This window comes from Acipenser ruthenus, chromosome 31, assembly GCF_902713425.1.
Source record: "Acipenser ruthenus chromosome 31, fAciRut3.2 maternal haplotype, whole genome shotgun sequence".
NCBI classification, from domain to species: Eukaryota; Metazoa; Chordata; class Actinopteri; order Acipenseriformes; family Acipenseridae; genus Acipenser; species Acipenser ruthenus.
In genome coordinates, this window is record NC_081219.1 from 13,200,790 (window position 1) to 13,221,062 (window position 20,273).

At 44.7% G+C, this 20,273-nt stretch overlaps 1 protein-coding gene across 8 annotated transcripts; it reads right to left on the reverse strand.

Annotated features, from left to right (window-relative positions):
• Window positions 1-173: 173 nt before the first annotated feature.
• Window positions 174-19,813, reverse strand: LOC131702910 (neuronal calcium sensor 1). 8 transcript variants are annotated; one of them, XM_059005475.1, is made up of 10 exons: window positions 19,578-19,813; window positions 18,820-19,136; window positions 14,856-15,727; window positions 10,081-10,105; window positions 5,780-5,918; window positions 4,969-5,047; window positions 4,579-4,667; window positions 4,140-4,217; window positions 3,378-3,496; window positions 174-2,973 (listed from the first exon to the last, which is right to left on the reverse strand). In XM_059005475.1, exons 3-9 carry the CDS (start codon window positions 14,917-14,919, stop codon window positions 3,398-3,400), a joined length of 573 nt encoding a protein of 190 aa, XP_058861458.1. In that variant the 5' UTR covers window positions 14,920-15,727; window positions 18,820-19,136; window positions 19,578-19,813; the 3' UTR covers window positions 174-2,973; window positions 3,378-3,397. The 8 variants fall into 8 exon arrangements, with proteins under 8 accessions (XP_058861458.1, XP_058861461.1, XP_058861460.1 ...); XM_059005478.1 differs by lacking the exon at window positions 19,578-19,813 and adding an exon at window positions 19,215-19,368 and having other exon boundaries at window positions 18,820-19,046; XM_059005477.1 differs by lacking the exon at window positions 19,578-19,813 and adding an exon at window positions 19,215-19,368.
• Window positions 19,814-20,273: the final 460 nt, after the last annotated feature.

Genomic DNA, 20,273 nt, shown 5'->3' on the forward strand with positions numbered 1-20,273 from the left:
ATATATACAGCATATATAAACCCATGCATGTATTCTATTCCAAAATAAATATCTTCAAACACATTCAAAAAAATAAGTTCAATTAGTTTATTCTAGAATTTGCAGTTCCTGAAGTTGACTGTTTTGGGTTTGTACTTTTTGATTGTGATCTCAAAACAAAAAGGCAACTAACATGAATTCCACTTCATTTTATTTGGATAAAATATTGCTTGATGCATCACTAACAATACATGCAACTGTAATCTTTCAATGTATTCATCTTATTATTAGTAGTATTTAATTGTTCTGTATTGTTCAATAATTAACACACAGGACGGAACACTGACATGCATCTCAAACAGAGACAATTCAGACTTCAAGACAAAGGGAGGATTCCTTTATAAAACAGAGGCCTCGGAGGTGGGGACACATTGTGTAGCATCTAATTTGCACACAATAGACGGCAGAGCAGGATCCACACATTGTGGAGAATGCTTCGGCAGGTTGTAGATAGCAGAACTAGCATGTCACACAGTAAAACCTGGGCTGCATGCTTCCCTACAAACCGCATCTCTGGGATGTGAGCTTCCAGCCAAGTTCAACAGAGGACTGTGTACCTGAGTGCAATCCTGCATTAAAGACCACCTGCATAACAAAGCCTATTTCTCATGTTAAGTGAGCCCTATTAAAAGCCCATTCTTTCCAGCAAATCCACGTTTAAAGGGTTGCTGGCACAGTCTCCAAAAGCAGCAGTGACTGCATTGTAACACTCTGTACAGCATTGTTTAATATCTTCTAGGGGACAAGAAGCCTCCAATACACAACGGATTATCAAGGCAAGGGCACTAACGTGTCAGTGAAGCCCAATTCTCAGAGCCTTATCCCGGGCCGAGGAAGTGAAGACACACACAGAATCGAGGACAGGACACGTTTAATGTTTACACCCAGCTGCATTCCTCCATTTCAACTGTAGATTAAAATTCAGCTCAACCACACGCACCTCAGTGGCACTTTAGTGTGCGCCTGTTACAAGTACTGTGCTTCAGAACAGTTCTCTAGTGTAATGAACTCTGCCCTGGGGATAACAAACAGCTTCACGTCTGCAGTGCTAACAGAGTTAACATCACCACCCCAAAACACTTAAACCACAGGGCGGCTTTCTCTCCAGATTCTGTATTTAGTGGCGCGAATTTCCCATCTTTTTTTAAAATGACAGCCCCCCCTCCCCCTTTTAAAACCACAGAACCGTTTTTAAAACGGCACCTTATAATGCTTCTATATGCCAACTTCAAACTCTGGAGCACGAAGGTATTAGTAAACGTTTCAGTTAGAATTCATTGTTAAAATAATGGTGTACGGGGGAACTTTATAAGGCTGTCCTATACAACACAAAATTGGTTATAATGCGCCATGGTCGTGGCTTCTATTTGCCCCTTAATTGCCCTGGCACTTGCATTCGCGCTACAAGGCAGAATATAAACAGCGCGACGGCTCCTGACAGTGTAAGCACTGTGTCTTCAGTTTGCTATATATTTCAACCACCAGGGGGTGCTGCGGTTTCTCTGGAATGCTTTTTTTTTTATAAATAAGATTATTTTAATTATAAATAAAAACTACAAGCTACTTTTGTCCTTGTGGATACTTCAGTATTCACACCGATATTATTGTGATTTTGAAAAACGTTACTGCTTTCACATAAAACTCTGACCACCAGATATTATTCACACATCACTTCCGGAGCGGGTCTGCAGCAACAGTGAACCAGTAAACGATTTCAATACAAAAGCAGGTTGCATTTGGCTAAGACAGGTGCTCAATGAACAAAAGCATGGCTGGTGTACAATCTTCATTCTTTTTTAATAGCAATGTAGTCTTAGTTAATGGCATAAAATGGGGAAACATGGAATGATGGATAAAATATATACATGCATTAAAAATTAAATACAAAAAAAAAAAAAAAGTTAATTTAATTTTGCAGCCTTTACATATATTGTAGTAGATTTTATTTTTTAAGCTAGCTAGCGCAGGAAGATTAACTGGTACCTGTACAGTGCAGGGTCTGTATTACAGGTTGCTTACTAGTTAATAAAGTAGCAGAGAGACTATCCACTAGCACAGTACTTGTAAACAGCTGCGTACACCATGGAAATGATCTGGTAGTCCGACTGCGTGCCAGCGTCTTTGAGGACCGTATTTGAAAGCAACAGTATACATTTCCAGCAAGTTTTATTCAATTAGGATTAAAAGTAGCAAAATAATAAATAAAAAAAAAGTTGCACATCAACGTTACACTCTCATGCAAACAGCCCCATAGTTTGGGTTCTGTTTCTATAGAGGAAGCGTACCTTCAACACACACAGCAGCAACATGCAAACACAAACATGTCAAATAAATACAGTCCTCCGTAAAGCACAACTTTTCCAAAGAACTGGAAACGATTTCTATTGCACAATGTCTGTTACAGCAGAATATATTCAAAAAGGTTGCATTGAATATATAAAAAAAAAAAAAAAAAAAAAGTAGCACTGAATGTCATTCTACACAAATGCACGAAACTTTAGAGATTGCTTTGCTGCCTGTAAAAACTCCGGACCTTAATGGATATTTACATGCCAACCGCCACCCACCTCCCCACCCCCCCAGAAAAATACAACAGTCAGTGCAGCTCAATCCAAAAGCCGTTCAGCCTGGGTGAATGTAAACGTGCACAGCGTTCTTTCGTCGTGTTTTTTTTTTGTCTCAAGTCTCTTCGAACTGATAAAAGATGAAGCTTTCTTGATTGTGTTGTCCTCTCTAAGGAGCGTTGCCTCCCCCTGCTCCCCTGCCAGGGAGATGCGCTCGACGGAGAGGGATTTCGGCGACGATGAGACAAGGATTGACGGCGAGCGGCTCTGGGAAAGGCCCTATGATCCCACTTCATGGTAAAGGCAGCAAGAGAGACGCGAGATTCTTCAGAGAGCGAGGTGATGGCACTGGAGCGGGACACTCGGGCATCTAGAGGAGAGGAGAGGAGAGGAGAGGAGCAGGGGGGGGGGGGGGTCAATAATAATAATAACAAACAATCCCTGACGATGGCAAATAAGGGCAATACCCCAAATTCATGCTAAAGTTTTCTGTAATTTACAATTGTTTGACTGTTGCAAAACTAAAAGAAAAAAACAAAAAAAAACAAGATGATTAAGTTAAATGTTCTTCTAAACTGCTTTCGTAACAATAAAAAGAGAGATCTAGAAATAGACACAGATATTAATAAAGGTTTTTAACATTCAGGAGAACATGTTCCTTTTGCCTGACAGTAAGTCAGCAGCATCAACAAGGCTCAGAGACACAGACATGCCTAAACTCAACTGCGTTGAAACGACACAGTGATGTGAAGGCTCCCCCTGGTGGAGACTCACCGCAGCGCAGCTCGTGGGCACTACACCAAGCCATCGTAGAGCGAGAGGGCCTGAACGATGGAGGGGTCGGCCTTGGAGCCTTCCTGGAACTCCTGCAGAGTCAGCTTCCCGTCCGCGTTCTGGAAGAAAGGAAGGCACACGGGTTAGAGACAGGGATAGGTCAGTTTGGGTGGCTGCTGCTACAGTTGGTGTCTCCTGGTATGATGCACAGGCGCTCGAAGGAGTGCCAGCCTCTTCACAGCTTTATTAGCATTGCAGCCGAGAACTTTTGTGGTTTTATAAATGGCTGCATTCTGGTACCTTCCCAGCAGGTCGTCTGGTCTGACTGCAGCTAGACCAGCGGAGCGAGTTGGAAGCACAGCACAAAGGCTTTCAAATGCTCTTTCTCTTTGTGTTGCCTTGGTCCCGGTGCTGTTAGTTTTGATGGACGGGGAGCAGCGTGTTAAAAGGGGGCGGATCAGCCTGTGAAGCTGCGAGAGACAGAGTGGGGGCTCTGCAGAGCTCTGACCCACTTCTCCCATTAAACACGCCAGCAACAGAAACAGGAGATGCTTATCAGAGGCAAGGTGAAATGTTTATTCGCAACCCAAGCACTCATTAGGGAGCGCAGAGGCTGAAAATAGCACAACAGGCAGAGTTCTTGACGCAGGTGGCCAAGCAAAATTCCAGCTATATCCGACTGGTTAAAGGAGTCCGGTTATTTCTTCTGGGGGGCAGGAGAGATACACATAAAACACTACCCTGTCAGCTGGGGTAGGTTACCTTGTCCATCATGGCGAAAATCCGGTCAACCCTCTTCTCCGGCGTGTTCTCCTCTTCCGGGAGCTCCACTGTGTTGCCCTGGAGGACAGAGGGACAGAGCACGGCTTAGGCTGATCAAATCCCATTTTTCCCCAGCCGGGAATCCTTCTAAACCCTTTTTCGGCCCACCAAGAGCACTCACAAGAAGGCAGGCAGGCTCAGCTGTGCTTGTTAACATGAGGACAGCAAGTCTAGGGTCTTGACGGTTAATAGACTGCTCAAGTCTAGACCAGGAACCCATTGTTCTGAACATTGGGCTTTTAAATGACTGCAGTTCCTCAAGCACAGCAAACAGAGACAAGACATACTGTACCACCTCCCTGTAAAAACAAGATACCGGTCTTCAAATAAATAGATACTGTGAAGAGCAAAGCGCACACCCGCAGTGGAGAAAGCTTACCACCATCTGGTAAATGGCATCCACGATGTGCAGCATCTCATCTCTGGTAATGTATCCGTCATTATCCAGGTCATACAGCTTGAATGCCCCTAAGACGTGACACAAAGGGTTCAGTTCAGTCTCTGTGTTTCCGTGCTGCTCTGGACGTGGTGTCGTTTATTATATGTGCTGCAGTATGAGGTTACCTGTACATCGATATTGTTATTTATTTTTTTAATGACGGATGTTTATTATTTGGCTTTATGGCAGTTTCTTGAGCAGGTCAGCATTGTAAATGAGAAGTTGTTCTCGATTGGTTTCTTACCTGGTTAGATAAAGGAATGGATTGGACTGATTGATTGGGGTGCTACGCAGACCCCCACCCCACCCCACCCCACAGGTATGACTTACACCTGAGCTTCTCATCCAGAGTCCCTCGGGAGGTCACGGACAGAGCCTGGATAAACTCACAGAACTCGATCCGGCCGTCCTGCAGAAAAGGAGGAGAAAGAATCCTTCTGAACTTATTTCTGAACTCCGCTGCACTCGAACCTCTATTTTAAAAGGCAGAGTCAGTCATGTTAAGGGCCTCGGCTCCTGTGCTGCCCTGCAGAGTCAGGCTGTCTCACACCAGCAGCTCCTCTCCTCTCAGCTCTTAAATGAAGCACACCAGACGACTGCGCTCTTCAGTAAAGCGTGATGCAAAGCGACAGCTAATTAAGAGACAGGCGGGTCATTTCTCCACTGCAAGACTGTCACTGGACCCCTCTGCGTTATACAGGAACACACTCAGCAGCATCCTGAACTCAGTGCTGGGAGTACATCAAGACTCCCACTGCAGAGCAGCTTGGACCTCTGCAAGCTTTACCTGGCCCATAATGCTAGCTTGTGCTGAGGTCACGTGCAGGATTATTATTATTATTATTTATTTCTTAGCAGACGCCCTTATCCAGGGCGACTTACAATCATAAGCAAAAACATTTCAAGCGTTACAATACAAGTAATACAATAAGAGCAAGAGGATTGCTATGACATCACCACATCATGCTTAGTTTCCTTCAGGATATGCTTTCAAATACAAACCCCTCCTCGTCCTAATGCAATCTGCTACTGTTTCACTCCCAAAAGGTGTGCTAAAAAAATGGAATTGGTGAAATCACTTCCCCCACAAAAATTAAGTATGCATGTATGTCTAAAGACAGAATAAAGAGCCCACTCTCACCTTGTTCTCGTCGAACACATTGAAAACGAACGTAGCGAACTTGGTGGGGTCTCCGAATGGGAAGAACTGCTTGTAGATCTTCTGGAAGCCGGGGGCGTCGAGCTGGCCGCTGGGGCAGTCCTTGATGAAGCCCTTGTACCTGCAGACAGACAGGCAGGCAGGCAAGACAGACAGACAGAGAGGCAGGCAGGCAGTGTTGCAAGGTTACAGTGGACTCGCAGCAGACCTATCATCCAAGGAACATGAAGTGCCACCTGGAGTATATTCTCAACATGCAGTTTTTAAAAAGGAGTCCCAAAAGCATTCGGAATAGCGAGGATATTGACTAGAATCAAGATGCATCGGCATGCATGTTAATCCTTCGACTTTGAGGAGGCCTGGAATGGGGTGGGGGGGGTCTGCCTACCTTGCAAAGATAGAAGGAGCTAGGGCTGGTGTTGCAGTTAATGGAATCAGAAATACATTAAAAATCAGCCACACTAGCTTCAGCGACTGCTTGAGAGTTAATTGCTCGTAAAACACTGCGTTTAACACAGGGGACAGGCCTGGAATTACAGGGAGGACTGGATGGCTTCGCTCATTAAGGGTGTGATTTGCTCAGGCTCTGACTGCCACCACGCTCCACACTCAACTGCTGCTCTTCAACTCTTTCGTTTTATTTTTTTTAATAGGATTCAGGCTGGCGAGATCCTCTGAGAGGAGGAGGAGGAGAGTTTCCTATCCAGAGCCTTGCCATACTGTTCAGCTCTGATCCACAGCAAGGCAAATACTGGACACCCACTTTAATCCATACGTCATTCATTTCAGCTAGTTATTCTAGCAATTGCACAATGCAAATACCAGTTTTTGTTCTCTAACGCTAAAATGTATGGCATCTAATTTTGGAGGGAAGAACAAATATATACATTTATTAAAACACCTTAAGATTTGACATGTTTATCCTTTATATACCTGGCTGCATGTGTGCCCTGTTAAAGTCATCAATTAAATTAGAACTACAGAAGCAATGGGGTGTTCTAATAAATGTGCACACTGCTGTATAAAGGCAATATAATAGTTCAAAATGAACATGTTTATTCTACAGCTTGCACATGGAACGGCAGTGCAATTGACTTCGTGTGGGTTTGAACATTGATGGACGTGTACAAGAAAACTATCCATTATTTCCAGTTCCATCCGAGACTCTTCAAGCAGCCCTGCTTGTGCATTCTTACCAGCCAAGCAAGGAGAGGGAGTGTGTGAGACAGCCAAGAACACAACCAGGGAAAGGAAGCACCCTGCAAGCACACCGCAGCATCACCCTTTACAAAATGTATTTCAATGTCACCATTTGCATTTTAACAGCTTGCACTACAAATTATAAAAGTGCAGCTGACCCCGGAGTAACTGATGCGATTCAAAACACGTTGTTTTATTGCTTAGATGCTGTAGAAGTCTTTAAGGGCGTTGCAAACCCAGCCAACCAACCACAGCACAGCACAGCACAGCACAGCACAGCACAGCCTTCTGGTAATGCTGCCCAAGCGGGGGACTGGAGCAGCACGCTGCAGGCCTGAGTGTTTAAAATAAGGTGGCAGCTTAACGGTCGTTAGATTGTCGCATCAATGAGTCAGCACAGCTGGAGCTCTCCCAGCACACCCCCTCCGGGAAGCTGCAGAGAGACATCTGCCAGTCTGCCTGCGCCAGAGGTCTTGAGAGAGGGAGCGAGGGAGAGTGGAGGCTTCTCATGGAAATCGCTGTTTGCCCCGAATATCCTATACAAATCTGTCTGTAATTAGGTGGGCATGCACAGCACAGCAGGTGGTATTCTATTACCTGTGGCATCCAGCCACTATGAAGTTTGAAGTACCCCCGTGGCCTCAATAAAGCTCTAAAAATCACGTCTAACCTCCCTCCTATCGGGGCAGCAGTGTGGAGTAGTGGTTAGGGCTCTGGACTCTTGACCGGAGGGTTGTGGGTTCAATCCCCAGTGGGGGACACTGCTGTTGTACCCTTGAGCAAGGTACTTTACCTAGATTGCTCCAGTAAAAACCCAACTGTATAAATGGGTAATTGTATGTAAAATAATGTGATATCTGTATAATGTGAAATAATGTATAATGTGATATCTTGTAACAATTGTAAGTCGCCCTGGATAAGGGCGTCTGCTAAGAAATAAATAATAATAATAATAATAATAATAACCTACAAGAACATCTGCTGCACCAGAGTGCAACCACAACCCCCCGCTGCAACACTCTGCCCCTACTTCTACAACACTGCGGTACTGAATGCTATATATATTCAGGGGATTAGTGTAATTAAAAAAAAAAAAAAGGAATGTTCTAAGAGGGATCGGGATGCATGTGTCTTCCAATTTCACACATTTGAATATTTTACATGTTGCTCAGGAATGCTTTTAAAGCATAACCTGCAACACTCCAGCCTAGCTCTCTGAAGCCACTCAGAGAGGAGTGCGACCTCTCGGGGGCTTTCATTATTCAGCAGCTCTTCACAGCTGCCAAGCGAGAAGACGGAATTGTCTGGAGGAGGAGAGGCGAGAAGAGCCTTTTCAACTGGGAGCCGAATATACTGTGGCACAGAATATCAAGAGCATATTCATGCTGGCTCAAAAACCACCGAACCAGCGTTCGCTGCTCAAGTCAGCCTCTCACTATATAATACATCTTAGAAAATCGCTTGGGAATTTCCTGGATCTGACTCAGTGGCTGACATTCCAGTGCCTTCTGGTCGAGCAGTTCCATATCCATAAAGAAAAAATAAATAAATAAATTACACTTCCTTACCCATAAGGAAAATCACAGTGGGTGATTAAGGCAAAAAAAAAAATCTTAATAAATGAACTACTCTGAACTGGGATTACATTGCGGCATCTGCCGTTAAGGGGGCTGTTAATAAACGTCCTGCATTCTGTTCTGGACACGTCGCCCCTCCCAATCTCATTGGTCTCATGAGCACACAGCTCCCCTCCTGCACGTCACCGCGCTGAGATACTGTTCCTGTTTCATTTGTAACTCTGGGGTGAGGAGCAGTGATGACAGCATCACATCACATTGCTCTGTCACGGGAGGCTGCCTGGCCTAGTTGTTGGAGCCGGTAGGGGGAGGTTTGATAGAGCCGGTCCCTCAGGGTTGAGGCCAAGAGTGTAAAGCATATGGAAAGCTTGGGTTTTTATTTAACAATCAAGTCCCATGGAGATCATAGAGTTTTTTTTTTTTTTTTTTTACCAAGCCAAGGTACTAAAAATAAAAATACAAACAATCAATCACGACTGTAACTTGGCAACAACATACCAGCAGTTTGGGAAAAACATCTCCTATTAAACCAAACATAACCCGTGATTGATTATATATTTAAAAACAGGGATGGAAAGGAGACTCCCATTGCATAGCAGTTCGGTTCATTCCTGGTTTTACTAGGAGTTTCATAAGACACACCTGAGCTTGTTAGCTCTACACTGTGGCTGATCAGGCACCTCTTCGAACCTGGAACAGGGGAAACCGCTAAGCAATAGGAGTCTCGTTCAAAGTAAGCGACGTTTCCAGCAGGTGCTGCTGTTGGGTTGTTTTCCTGTTTCATATGCTGCTCTGCTTGGCCTGTGCATTTTCTTTAACTCAATGTAAAGGCGAGTTTGTGGAAAGTCACTGATAAGGAGGACGCGCTACTTATTTGGGAATGATAAATGGTTGTCGGGGTCTTGTAATCTTGTGTGCCAATGTCTGTGTCTTGTAATCTTTTGCAGCAATATACATTATTAGCAGGAGAAGCGTGCCAAATGCATGAAGTGGGCTGCTTCCCTTTGTGTGACTTTCAATTGGCTGGTATAATCTGGAGTGTGGCGAACAGTAGCCAGTGGCCACAATGCCTAATGCAGTGCTGCAAGGGTATAATGGTCTTCATTTCTGCCGTTATAACACTTTATAGAGAATTCAGATCTGAAAATAGGCTCCGTTTGCAAATCCTGGAGAGTGGAGGGTTAACTACTGCGACCCAGCAGCTAATCAACGGAGCAGTGCTGTGCGGAGATAATCCTAGCAGGTAGGGGACAGATTGTTATACAGGGTGAAGAGTTACTATCTAATAGTATGCTGATCATGCAGCACCACGCAAACAGCCATGAAGCTGATAATGAAGAACAAGGCTGTGCACTGTCGGGTTCTAAGTGTGCGGGATGGCCCGGGGGGGGGGGGGGGGGGGGGGGGATTATCAGACACTCCAATCCTCAGCTTAATGTGCCACCTGACCTTCGAGCTATTGAGAGCGACAGAAAGACAAACAGAAAAAAATGAAGCAGCTCTCACCATTGCTGGACTTCTTTTTCCGTGACTGTAAAAAGAAAGAAGAATAAACACACATTATTTTAAAAGCACATTAAAAAATAAGCCTTACTAGATTGCAGGACTTTATATCCTCAGGATATCCCCACCGCGGTGTAGAAGCACACTGGATCATCCATCATGCCTACACACTGGTGTCTGATTTCAATACTGGGTGCACCACCGCTGCAGATCAGACTGCACAATCAGCGAGGTCATGTACTGCATCGATTGCTTCTATTATCAGACAGACTCCTGGCTCAAAGGTTTTCAATAACCCGATCGTAGTATCTGCTGTGCTGCAGTCCGGCTCTTTAACCACTGAGCTACTCCAACCAGTGGCAGTGCCAGGATCACTGTACTCCACCACTTTCTAAAAGCTCACAGAATAATAATGATCAAGTTAAATGTATTTGTAAGGAATTGCACAGCGGAATTGCCATCCCAGTCATTTCATGGTTCTTTTACTGCTGGTAGTTTGTAAAATGCAAACATGCCAGCCTTAATCACAGCAACCCCGAGGCGTGACGATACGCACACCCTGTCGTGCTATTATTGTTCCATTATAAACAGTAGTTACAAAAAAAAATTAAAAAATTGGGCACACGGTTGGCTTGAAAAACAACATTTCTAGAAACACACTCTGAATAGAAAATAATCAATTGATGCGGGACTGTGCACCCCCAAAACCCCACCTATAAAACACCCCCTGATCCAGTCTCCAAATCACACAGCAAAGTGGTACGGCTCAAACCGCTAGGCACTGGGAGCCTTATTGCCATGCCTGTACACTCAAACCACTCAAGCCACCCAGCTCCATCACAGCAGAACTTCGACCCCTCCCTGCGGACTGTCCCAAGGAACGAGCGAGTTTCTAGCCTGCACAGCGAGAGGAAGAGAAGAGATTGTCTGGGCAGCATTAAGAGCAAGCTGTGCCATCAAGCTGGAGAAAACTGCGTTATCTGAAACAGCTTCTACCAATCAATGCGTCGCCTTGCGCAAGCTGGGATATATCAAGACAAAACCCATTTGCACCGAAATAAATAAATAACTGTCTTCCGATTGCCTCTCAACAGCTAACTTGGAGCTTTTCCAAAAGGTTGCTTGCTGGCATTTTAAAAACGTTACCCCTCATCTGTTTAATATCAATCTACTGATATCAATAACTCAAGCTCACTTAACACAGAGCAAAAAGCTCTTTGTTTAAACTTGTCTTAATAGGGATGGCCAATGGTGTGGTAACCACTTTCTTCAGTATAGATTTTAGAACGCCCTGAAATAAAGCATGGATAATCAGAACGGCCGAATATTTATCATCAGTGCCAAGTTATAAACTGTGCTGCAGTGAATTTCTGCACTGACCTTGTGTGTGGCATAAGGCTAGTTACACAGAGGAATAGATTGCATGGGTAAAATGATACCACGATCCCTGACTGTGCAATACTGTTTATTGGCAGGCTTTATTTGAACTGCAATATGCTGCCTTCATAACAACAGCTCCATAAAGGCTGCTTCAGACTGTAGAACTACGTGCATAATTGCCTATTCGCAACATGCTCTTCCAAACCAAATGTGCTGTCATTGACTCAAACCAGTTAGCACGTTTCCTGCAATTACTGAGATCTGTTCAATAATATCCCTTTATAGCATTACAGTTAAAACCGTTTTGACAGCTGTAGGAGGTAGGAGGCCGGTCGTGAACCGGCGACCCCGCGCATCACAAGCGAGCATCTTAACCGCAATGCAAACGAGCCGGGCTGGTCTGCGTTCGTGGGGTTAGAGCTTAAAACCACCTCTCACCGACAGAACGCAATCCACAACGACAGCACATCTTACAACACTGCCCGTTACACAATGCATTTAACAAAAACATTATTAATACCACTATGAAGGATTATGCACTTATCAATATAGTCTGACACAGCTGTGATTAATACTAGTGTCCAATTCAAACAAAGCACACTGTGCCTAGTTTCTCCTTAGCTCAAGGGACTGAAGGCTGTTGAGTGAGTATTCTCTTTGTTGAATGCAAGAGACAGCAGTGTACTGTAATCCAACCCAAGATGTATCTTGCAATGCAACAATGCTGTAGCTAGAAGGGGTTCAAGTCTCTGCTGCTTGAATCTCTGCAGTACACAGCTGGGCACAGTGGAAGCATTCCTGGGAGGAGACATGGCGTCTTAATTATAAATAATTAGCAAAAAGCGCGAGGGTTGTCTGTTCCTGCTTGGCAGTCCTTCTTGCTGACAGATGTCCTGCGGGGTATGCGTGTCCCACTTTGCAGACCAAAACGGATTTTTCTTTTTGTCACATTAACCTTAGCAGAGGACAGCGTGTCCCTTCTCTTCCCTAAAACAAAAATAGCAGAAATGGCATAAAACTGGCAAACTTGATGTGGGTATTTTCATTGTAAAATCAAACATTACAGTGGAGGCATTCAGGGCTGTTCGATAGTAAGTGACGGGGCAGTGAAATGGTCGGGTGCCCGCAGCGCAAGGGGTGGCATGGAGGAGAAGGCGGTGTATTGAAGCAGAGGGGCACAAATGCTACAATGGAGTAAATTACTGAATTGGACGAATTACAGCACAATAAACCCAGTGCCATTTTTTCCTCCCCTTGAAATGTTTCTATAAAAACCCGATGCACAGAATGCTTTCTCTTGCTTTCTGATCTGTGATAGTCAACAGACGCCCACAGTTCTGTTTTAGGTCTCTACATGAGAGAGAGGGAGAGGGAGAGTGCGAGTGCAAAGGCTAATCATGACATGGCAGATCAGTCAGAGACGGGGAGGAGCAGCAGAGAGAGAGAGAGAGAGAGAGAGAGAGAGAGAGAGAGAGCAAGCAGGTTAACCTCCACCAGGCTGGCTCAACTAATCCAGCGATGCAGAGAGAGAGAGAGAGAGAGAATGAATGTGTTAAGAGGCCAAGAGACAAGGGGGGCACCAATACTGAGCTCACTGGAATGAGATTCATTGTGAAAGAAAGAAAGAAAGAAAGAAAGAAAGAAAGAAAGAAAGAAAGAACGGACGGACGGGGAACAAAAAGATGGGGTGGCTGTCAGGAGGCATGCTGGCAAAATGCAGGGTTCCCCTTCCAGCGATCCACTCTGATGAGATCCTCATCACACTGTTTCCTGCGTCCGTGATGGGGAGCAATTTGCAGAGCAGAAAAAAAAAAAAAGAGGAGAAAACAAAACGACAGCCGCAGCACAATGACTCCCGGTCTGAGCAGCTCAGTGCTCACGTCTCGCAGGCACTCCTTTCCTGGCAGATTCAATTCTCTGCCTGCGCACAAACACCCTAATTACTGCAGCACCAGCCCCCCGCTGCCCATCAGAGCCCAAGCCTCTCAGAAGACATTCTAACCTACAGTGCCCTGCTCACTGCGTTCCCACACATCGCACTATCACTCGCTCTATACAGCACCCCTGCAGACACAACAGATACATCACACTGCTCGGAAAGGAGACAGTGAAGGAGACGCCTGCAGAAAGAGCACGGCAGACAGGCAGACAGACGGAAAGAGAGGCATAGTCATTGTGTCTGCCCCCCCCCCCCCCCCGTTTCCTTTTTGCATGGCTCGCAGGGAGTCCTCACTAGAGCGATCTTTCCAGTTTTGTAATCCTGTACTGATGGTGTCCTGTCCTGCCCCCCACTCCCCCTATCAGCCAATTCTGCAATAGAGACACACCACCCATTTATTGACCAAACCTGCCATGAATGCACAAATTTCCTAACAAGTTTGGAAGTGCTCCTAAAGACCTCCCCTCCAGGCTTGCCGATTCCATCGGCACGCCCCTCCGCATGCCTGCTCTCTGCTAAAGAAGGTCATGGAGCCTGTCTGTGTTGATACCAGCCAACCGGCTCCTATGATGAAATGATAATAATGCCAACAGCGCTTGAATGCTCTGTGGTTCACAGTGTACCGCCTCGGGCTCTTTGAAAGCTTTAAAATCAACGTTCTGTGTTCCATCCTCTGAAACTCGCTTTGCCGAGCCAGGAATCACGGACGCTTGACCCCTTGACTTCTCTACTTCTGATTCCAGAAGCCTAAACAATGCGATCTGTTCCATGCCCTGTGTAGGGTGTTTTAGATGGCATCTCTCGTACAATGAGAGACAACTTTGTATAAACCACAAAGTTTGTACACAGCAACTACTATTGAACGCAGACCTAGATTAGCACTAATTATGGATTACAGGGATGGAAATAAGACTCCCATTGCATAGCAGTTTGATCCCTTCCAGGATTTACTAGGAGCATATTAAGACAGGCCTGAGCTTGCTACCTACACACACTGGCTAATCAAGCTCGTATCAAAACCTGGAATGGGTGAAACGGCTATGCAATGGGAGTCTTATTAGCATCCCTGGGCTGTCTTACCTAAAGTAACATTAGGGAGTCCAGGTTTAGTGCCAATCAGGGTCTGGTGAACCAGCTGAAAGCATAGTTGTCGTTTTAACGTTAGAATTGTGCCACACGCTCTGAGAGCAATGATGTCTGTACACAGGCTGGAACTCCCGTGGTTGATGTATACAAGGCACTACGTTGTGTGAAGGGCATCTCATCATAAGAGAGGCGCAGTTCAGCACGCCAGCTTTCGGTGGTCCCAGGATTGAGGTGTGCTTGCTCTCTTGCAGAGATCTAAGTTTCACTAACAAAACCACAAGGACTGTGCCGAACCCAACCTCAGCAGCCCAGTGCACCCAGTCTGTGCTGACCCCAGGCTCCCTCCACCCCCACACAAAGCGACGGTACTCACAGTAGGTCTTCCTCGTCAGCTCCTCCACCACCTCCGGTTTCAGCTTGCTGTTAGATTTCCCCATGGTCGAGGCTTCAGCTCATGAAAATCAGCAGCCTGCTGTCCCTCTGAGCGGCACGGTGAAGGGTTAAATCCGCAAGAGCGTGTTGGTGTTCAACGGAAAGCAAAAAAATAAATAAAAAAAGAGGTGTCCATTGATTTGAAACGGAATGGAGCTCCTCCAATCAAAGCTCTTTAGCTGGTTCACAGCAGTCAAAGCGTGTTGTTCTCTGAATCAGAATTCCCAAATGTCAAGTAATGAATTGAAAGAGAACTGAGATTTTCTCTCTTTTATAGATTCCTGTATAACCACTTCCTTCCCTCTCTCTCTCCCTGTGTAACAAGCTGTGGAGTGTTTCACCGGTTGTCCTTGGTTACAAGAGTCTCTCTCTCTCTCTCTCTCTCCCACACCCTCCTCCCGCTCTGTCTGTCTCTGTTACTCAGTGCAAATCTTAAGAGTTGTCTCTCTGCACAGATAAGGTTTTAGTTTAACTGAAACGTTCCACTCTGCTTCTTAACAGCTTCAGTACAATGCCACCTTTTCAAATGGCATCTTCCTTTTATAATAAATAAATACGCAATTAAAATAAATTACATCGATACAAAATATAACAAATAGTTTTGTCTTTCCCTAAAGCAGAAAATAAGGAGCTGCAGTTCTCTTCTGTGTTCAGATCTTCCAGTTCCTCTTCAGTCTTTTATTCCCTTTCTTTGTTATTCTTTTCAGTTGTTTCTTGCGATCTTCCTCAAGCTGTGATTGGCTTCTCCAACGTGTCCTCCAGTGAGCCGCTCTGGTCTGTTTGTTCAGCTCCGTGGTCCAGGTAACTCAAGCCCTGGAAAGCAAACAGATCTGCATTATGTCCAAGAAGTTTGAATAGCAACGGACACAACCTCCTAATCTAGAGCGACACAAATACACACACACTCATACCGACTCACCAGTACAGACACACACACACTCACTTCCTAATACTAATACAAACAGACACGCTCTCATACTGACTCGCTCACTAATACACACACTCCATGTCAAGCCACTACTGCTGTTCATATAGGAGTTCAAAGATAGGCAACCAAGACCCTCCCTCCCAGTGCAGTTGTATAAAACACATAAGGTCAATTTCCCCTTAAGTGTTCCTTAAGTTAATTCAGGGTGTTCCAGAAAAGCAGCTTAACATCTAAGAATCAATATCCTAGCTAAGTGGAAATGCATCCTTAAGTGTGAGAATTAAACATTTTACACAAGCCCCAGGACTTTGTTCCCACCATGTCCTTAATTAATAAACGAGCCGAATAACTTAATCAATGGGTTTGCCAAGTACCCCTGCCCCCGCCCCCGCCACCGCCACCACCAGGGGATGCTGCCACATGCCACCCGATTCACATGCTGCAGTCCTTTCCTGTTGCCATGCAAGATGCAAATGGATTTGCAGTCTTCCCTCCCATTTCCCCCCAGGGTAAACACGGCCCTTTAAAACAATGGTCCAGGGTTGCTTCTCTTGGTCTGGGTCCGGCTGTCCTTTCACAGTGAAGCTGAAAGCCTAGGAGTCTGAGTCTGTAAGAGGATGCAGGCGTGGAAACTAAACCAGGACTAAGTGGCTCCCTTATTGACAGGTAAAACAGCTAGGACGCAATTCCAGTAATTCATGTTAAGGTGCATTTCTGGTGCCAAATGAATCTGTAACCAACACTCAAAGCCTGACACTCCCCATGCAATACCAAACGCCTCTCTGCCTTTGTGTTTGAACACTTAGCATGTAGCGTAGTACTTAAGATAAAGCTGGCATGGACCCAACAGCACAACCATTAGAAATAAAACGATACTGGAATCTGGTGCCAGGGGAGGATGGATAGGAGTGCAGGCCGAGCCCTGGAAAGCGCGCTATGTATATTTATTTACCTCCCGGCAGGAAAGGTCATGAGGGAGGGAGTGGGTGGGGTTTACCCAGCCTGCCTGTCACCAACACAGAGACCCACACTGGCGATGATGCTTCAGACAAGAGATCAAACCCCAAGCCTACTCTGCTCAAAAGAATATCTGCAGGCACACTGCCTCCCCCACTTTAAAAAAAAAAGAGTTAATGGAGCTAATCTCTATTCCAAGGTCTCTTTGGAACAAGCATGCATATTTAATTACAGTATACTATTTTTTTAGCTCATGTCATTGAATTAGTTTGCCAATTTTCCAACAGGGTGGTCCAGCAAGCTGACTTTAGTTAGGGAGCTCGTTAGTGTCACGGGTTTGTAGAGTCTCGGTTTAGTTTTCTCTGGAACCGCATTTACTGTGCACCTCACGTACAGTTAATTGCACATAACAGCACGGACTCCTCCGCGCGGACGTGCACGGTAACACCGCCGTCAGTCGTGATCTCCCTCAATTATTAAATAGCCGGCTTCGTCTCCAGACCGTAATGAAATGCACAGCCCCCAACCTTCACGGAACATTTAAAATGATTACTTTCACTCCGCCGCATGAGAGCATGGAATTCCGTCTTCCGTTTAACAACTTAGATAAAAAGGAGTGGTTGGATTTCTCTGGGAATCGACCTAAATAAGGAGAAGGGGAGAAGGGAGGAAGAGGGGTGTGGACTAAATTATTCATTGACCCCTTGAATTACAACAATCTTAAAATAAAAGCTCTTGTATGAAATGACAAACATATATATATATATATATATATATATATATTATTAAAAAGTGGACTGAATCTGTAAACGCTCGTCTCATTCCCAAGGGACTGTCTCCAAAATACTTCAGCTGTTGAACAACGAAACAAGTCATAACAATAATAAACAAACAAACTGGATTCCACAGAGGATCACTTAACACGTCACATTCACTTGATATGCGCTTCTCACAATTGTGCACGCAGCTCCCAATACGAAGCTGCGTGGGTATGCTGTACGAGTCGCTATACTGACATCTGTGTGCACGATATAACGAAATAAGACGCATCGCTTGTTGTTTTTATAACAGAACACTGCTCCCACAGTCAGGGATAAGCAACCCGCGACAAAACAGCAGCAATTTCCATGCACACAGAAAAAATACAAATGCAACAGCTGATGAATCACAACACGGTGCCGTGAAATTAAACAAAGTATTCTGTAATTGAATAGCACCGAATACCTTATTCGGTTTAATTAGAACAGAAAAACACATTTTTTTTTAAATGAATATTCAGCACATACTACCACCATCTTTGAATGCTGTACTATAACATATCGTGTTGTTTTTAAATTGGGATAATTTCTTATGCTTATTTAATATATATCCTGCACATCAGTATGGCAAAACTGTAAAATAAATTAAAAACAAAACATAAAAACCACACCCCACAGGTTTCTAACGCCCAGTAAGTGATACTTGTCGTTTATACTGTCGGTAAAGACACAGATCACAACAGACCCTTCCTATACGATCTTAACGCTGCCACCCCGACCGCCGCCTTCTGCTCTTGGGACGGCTGGTTCGGTCCCATTGCTTCGCGCAAACTGCACCGAGGCAGCAATTCAGTAAAACAAGCAAGCCGCGCACCTTACAACGCATGCAACAAAACATACCCAAACCCAACAGCATTTAACAACGCGGACAGCACGTTTTCAAGTCAACTTGTGAAAATAGACAACGACAAATAAGAAGAGATTTTGTTTCTTACAGTCTACACGCGGTATAATCGTGAAACGTGTTTCCACCCCATTGTGTACGATTTATCGCCAGAAAGAATTTCATCCATTTTCAAACAAACATCTAATTTATAATATAATATATATATATATATATATATATATATATATATATATATATATATATATATATATATATATGAAAATAAACTTTAACGTTATTAAATCGCAGGACACAGTACTCATTCTTGCCAGTCGTTTTACTTATCCTATTGTAAGCATTATGGATGCCTATTTACCCTCTCCGCTGTGTTTCTTCAGCTCCAAAGTCCAGGATTAAACGCTATTTTACGCCTCTGCTTGTCTTTCTCTGCGTGGAGGTGGCGGTGAGACTGCGTGTGTGATCCCACTGTGGTTTTTCAGCGCTCCCTCGCTGCTGCCGAACCTTCCGTGACTCAGTGGCCGGCTCCCAGTGCGCTTCAGGCGGAGCGTCCGTCCTGACATCACACGCTGTGAAATCACCCTGCTGTAGGGAACGGAGCCCGGCGTTACCCTTCTGCGCTGCTGGGAATTCAGCGCTGTTTGAGAATCATTTGAGGGCTACGACTCTTAGGCACTGCAATTAAAACATTCACCGATGCAGTGCAGTGTTAAATGCAGTGTTAAAGAATGCTTTAGTTTTGAAAATACTTACCGGTTTTTACAAACGTTTCGTGTTATGAAAAAAAAAGTGTGTGAGAAAGGAGGAGGAGCAAAGGAAAAGGGAGAAGGGAGAGAGAGATTGAGATTGCTGTGATGTAATAGATTTAGCAATGCATTATATGAAGTAAAAACAAATCTTAAAGTTATATCGTTACTTCCTTGGTTGCTCTAGTATTAACTTTCCCAAACGCTAATGGATGAATTTAAAGCCATCCACACATTTCTCCCTGGAGGTGCAGTTCGCCTTCTTAAGGGATAAAACACACAAACACAAAACTGTATCCTACACACATTTATATAAAAAAAAAAAGTTTAGAAACTTGCAATATAAAGTTATATAAAATATTCCACACACCAAATGCCCACGCGTGCTGAAACAGCGATGAACGATGATGAAGACGACCCGCGTATGAAGTAGACCTTCATTTAAACAAGCAGCCGTGCTTGGGTTTCATTTTGCTCGAGCAGTCACCACGCATTGGGCAGAATTAGAGATGGAAGAATAATCCTGCAGTTAGTTTGGGATTGATGATTCAAGCAGACACCGGCCGTGGTCTAACACAAAGCCACTAGTCAATATTCTTTATGACTGAGTCCAGCTCCTTGCTAGATTAATTATGAATATTTTAAGATAATTAAGTGTGCACTTTCTCCTCCTCCTATTCGCTATGCTGCGGGGGGTTGAAAGGTTAGTGCTCCTCACCAACTGATCCTTTCTAATCCTTCTTAAAATCATTTGTGTCTGCACTCCCCTTCAACACAAGAAATAACACCTCAATGGGACGGATTATGTAATGGACATTAGTGTGACAAACACACACGCAAAGGGTTATCATACAATGATAAAGATGAGCGCTTCGCAATGCTGAATTAAAACAAAACCAACGCAATGGTAATGCTGTTTCTCTGGCGGGTTCTCTTATCTGATTTCCAGGAGGAGTTCTGGGTGATGGATGATTTCTTTACTGTAGTGTGGGAGTGATGCTGAATTTCTGAGGCTCTGCTGCCTGGGACTTGGAGAGGAGGAGGGAGGAGGGAGGAGGGAGGAGGG

Bases quoted from the DNA above. Each gene is read 5' to 3' on its own strand.
- LOC131702910 (XM_059005475.1), bottom strand. From the start codon at position 14,919: ATGGGGAAATCTAACAGCAAGCTGAAACCGGAGGTGGTGGAGGAGCTG. The intron at 10,106-14,855 runs GTGAGTACCGTC...TTCTTTTTACAG, and splicing joins GCTGACGAGGAAGACCTACT to TCACGGAAAAAGAAGTCCAG. The intron at 5,048-5,779 runs GTGAGAGTGGGC...CCTTTTCTGCAG, and splicing joins ATGTGTTCGACGAGAACAAG to GACGGCCGGATCGAGTTCTG.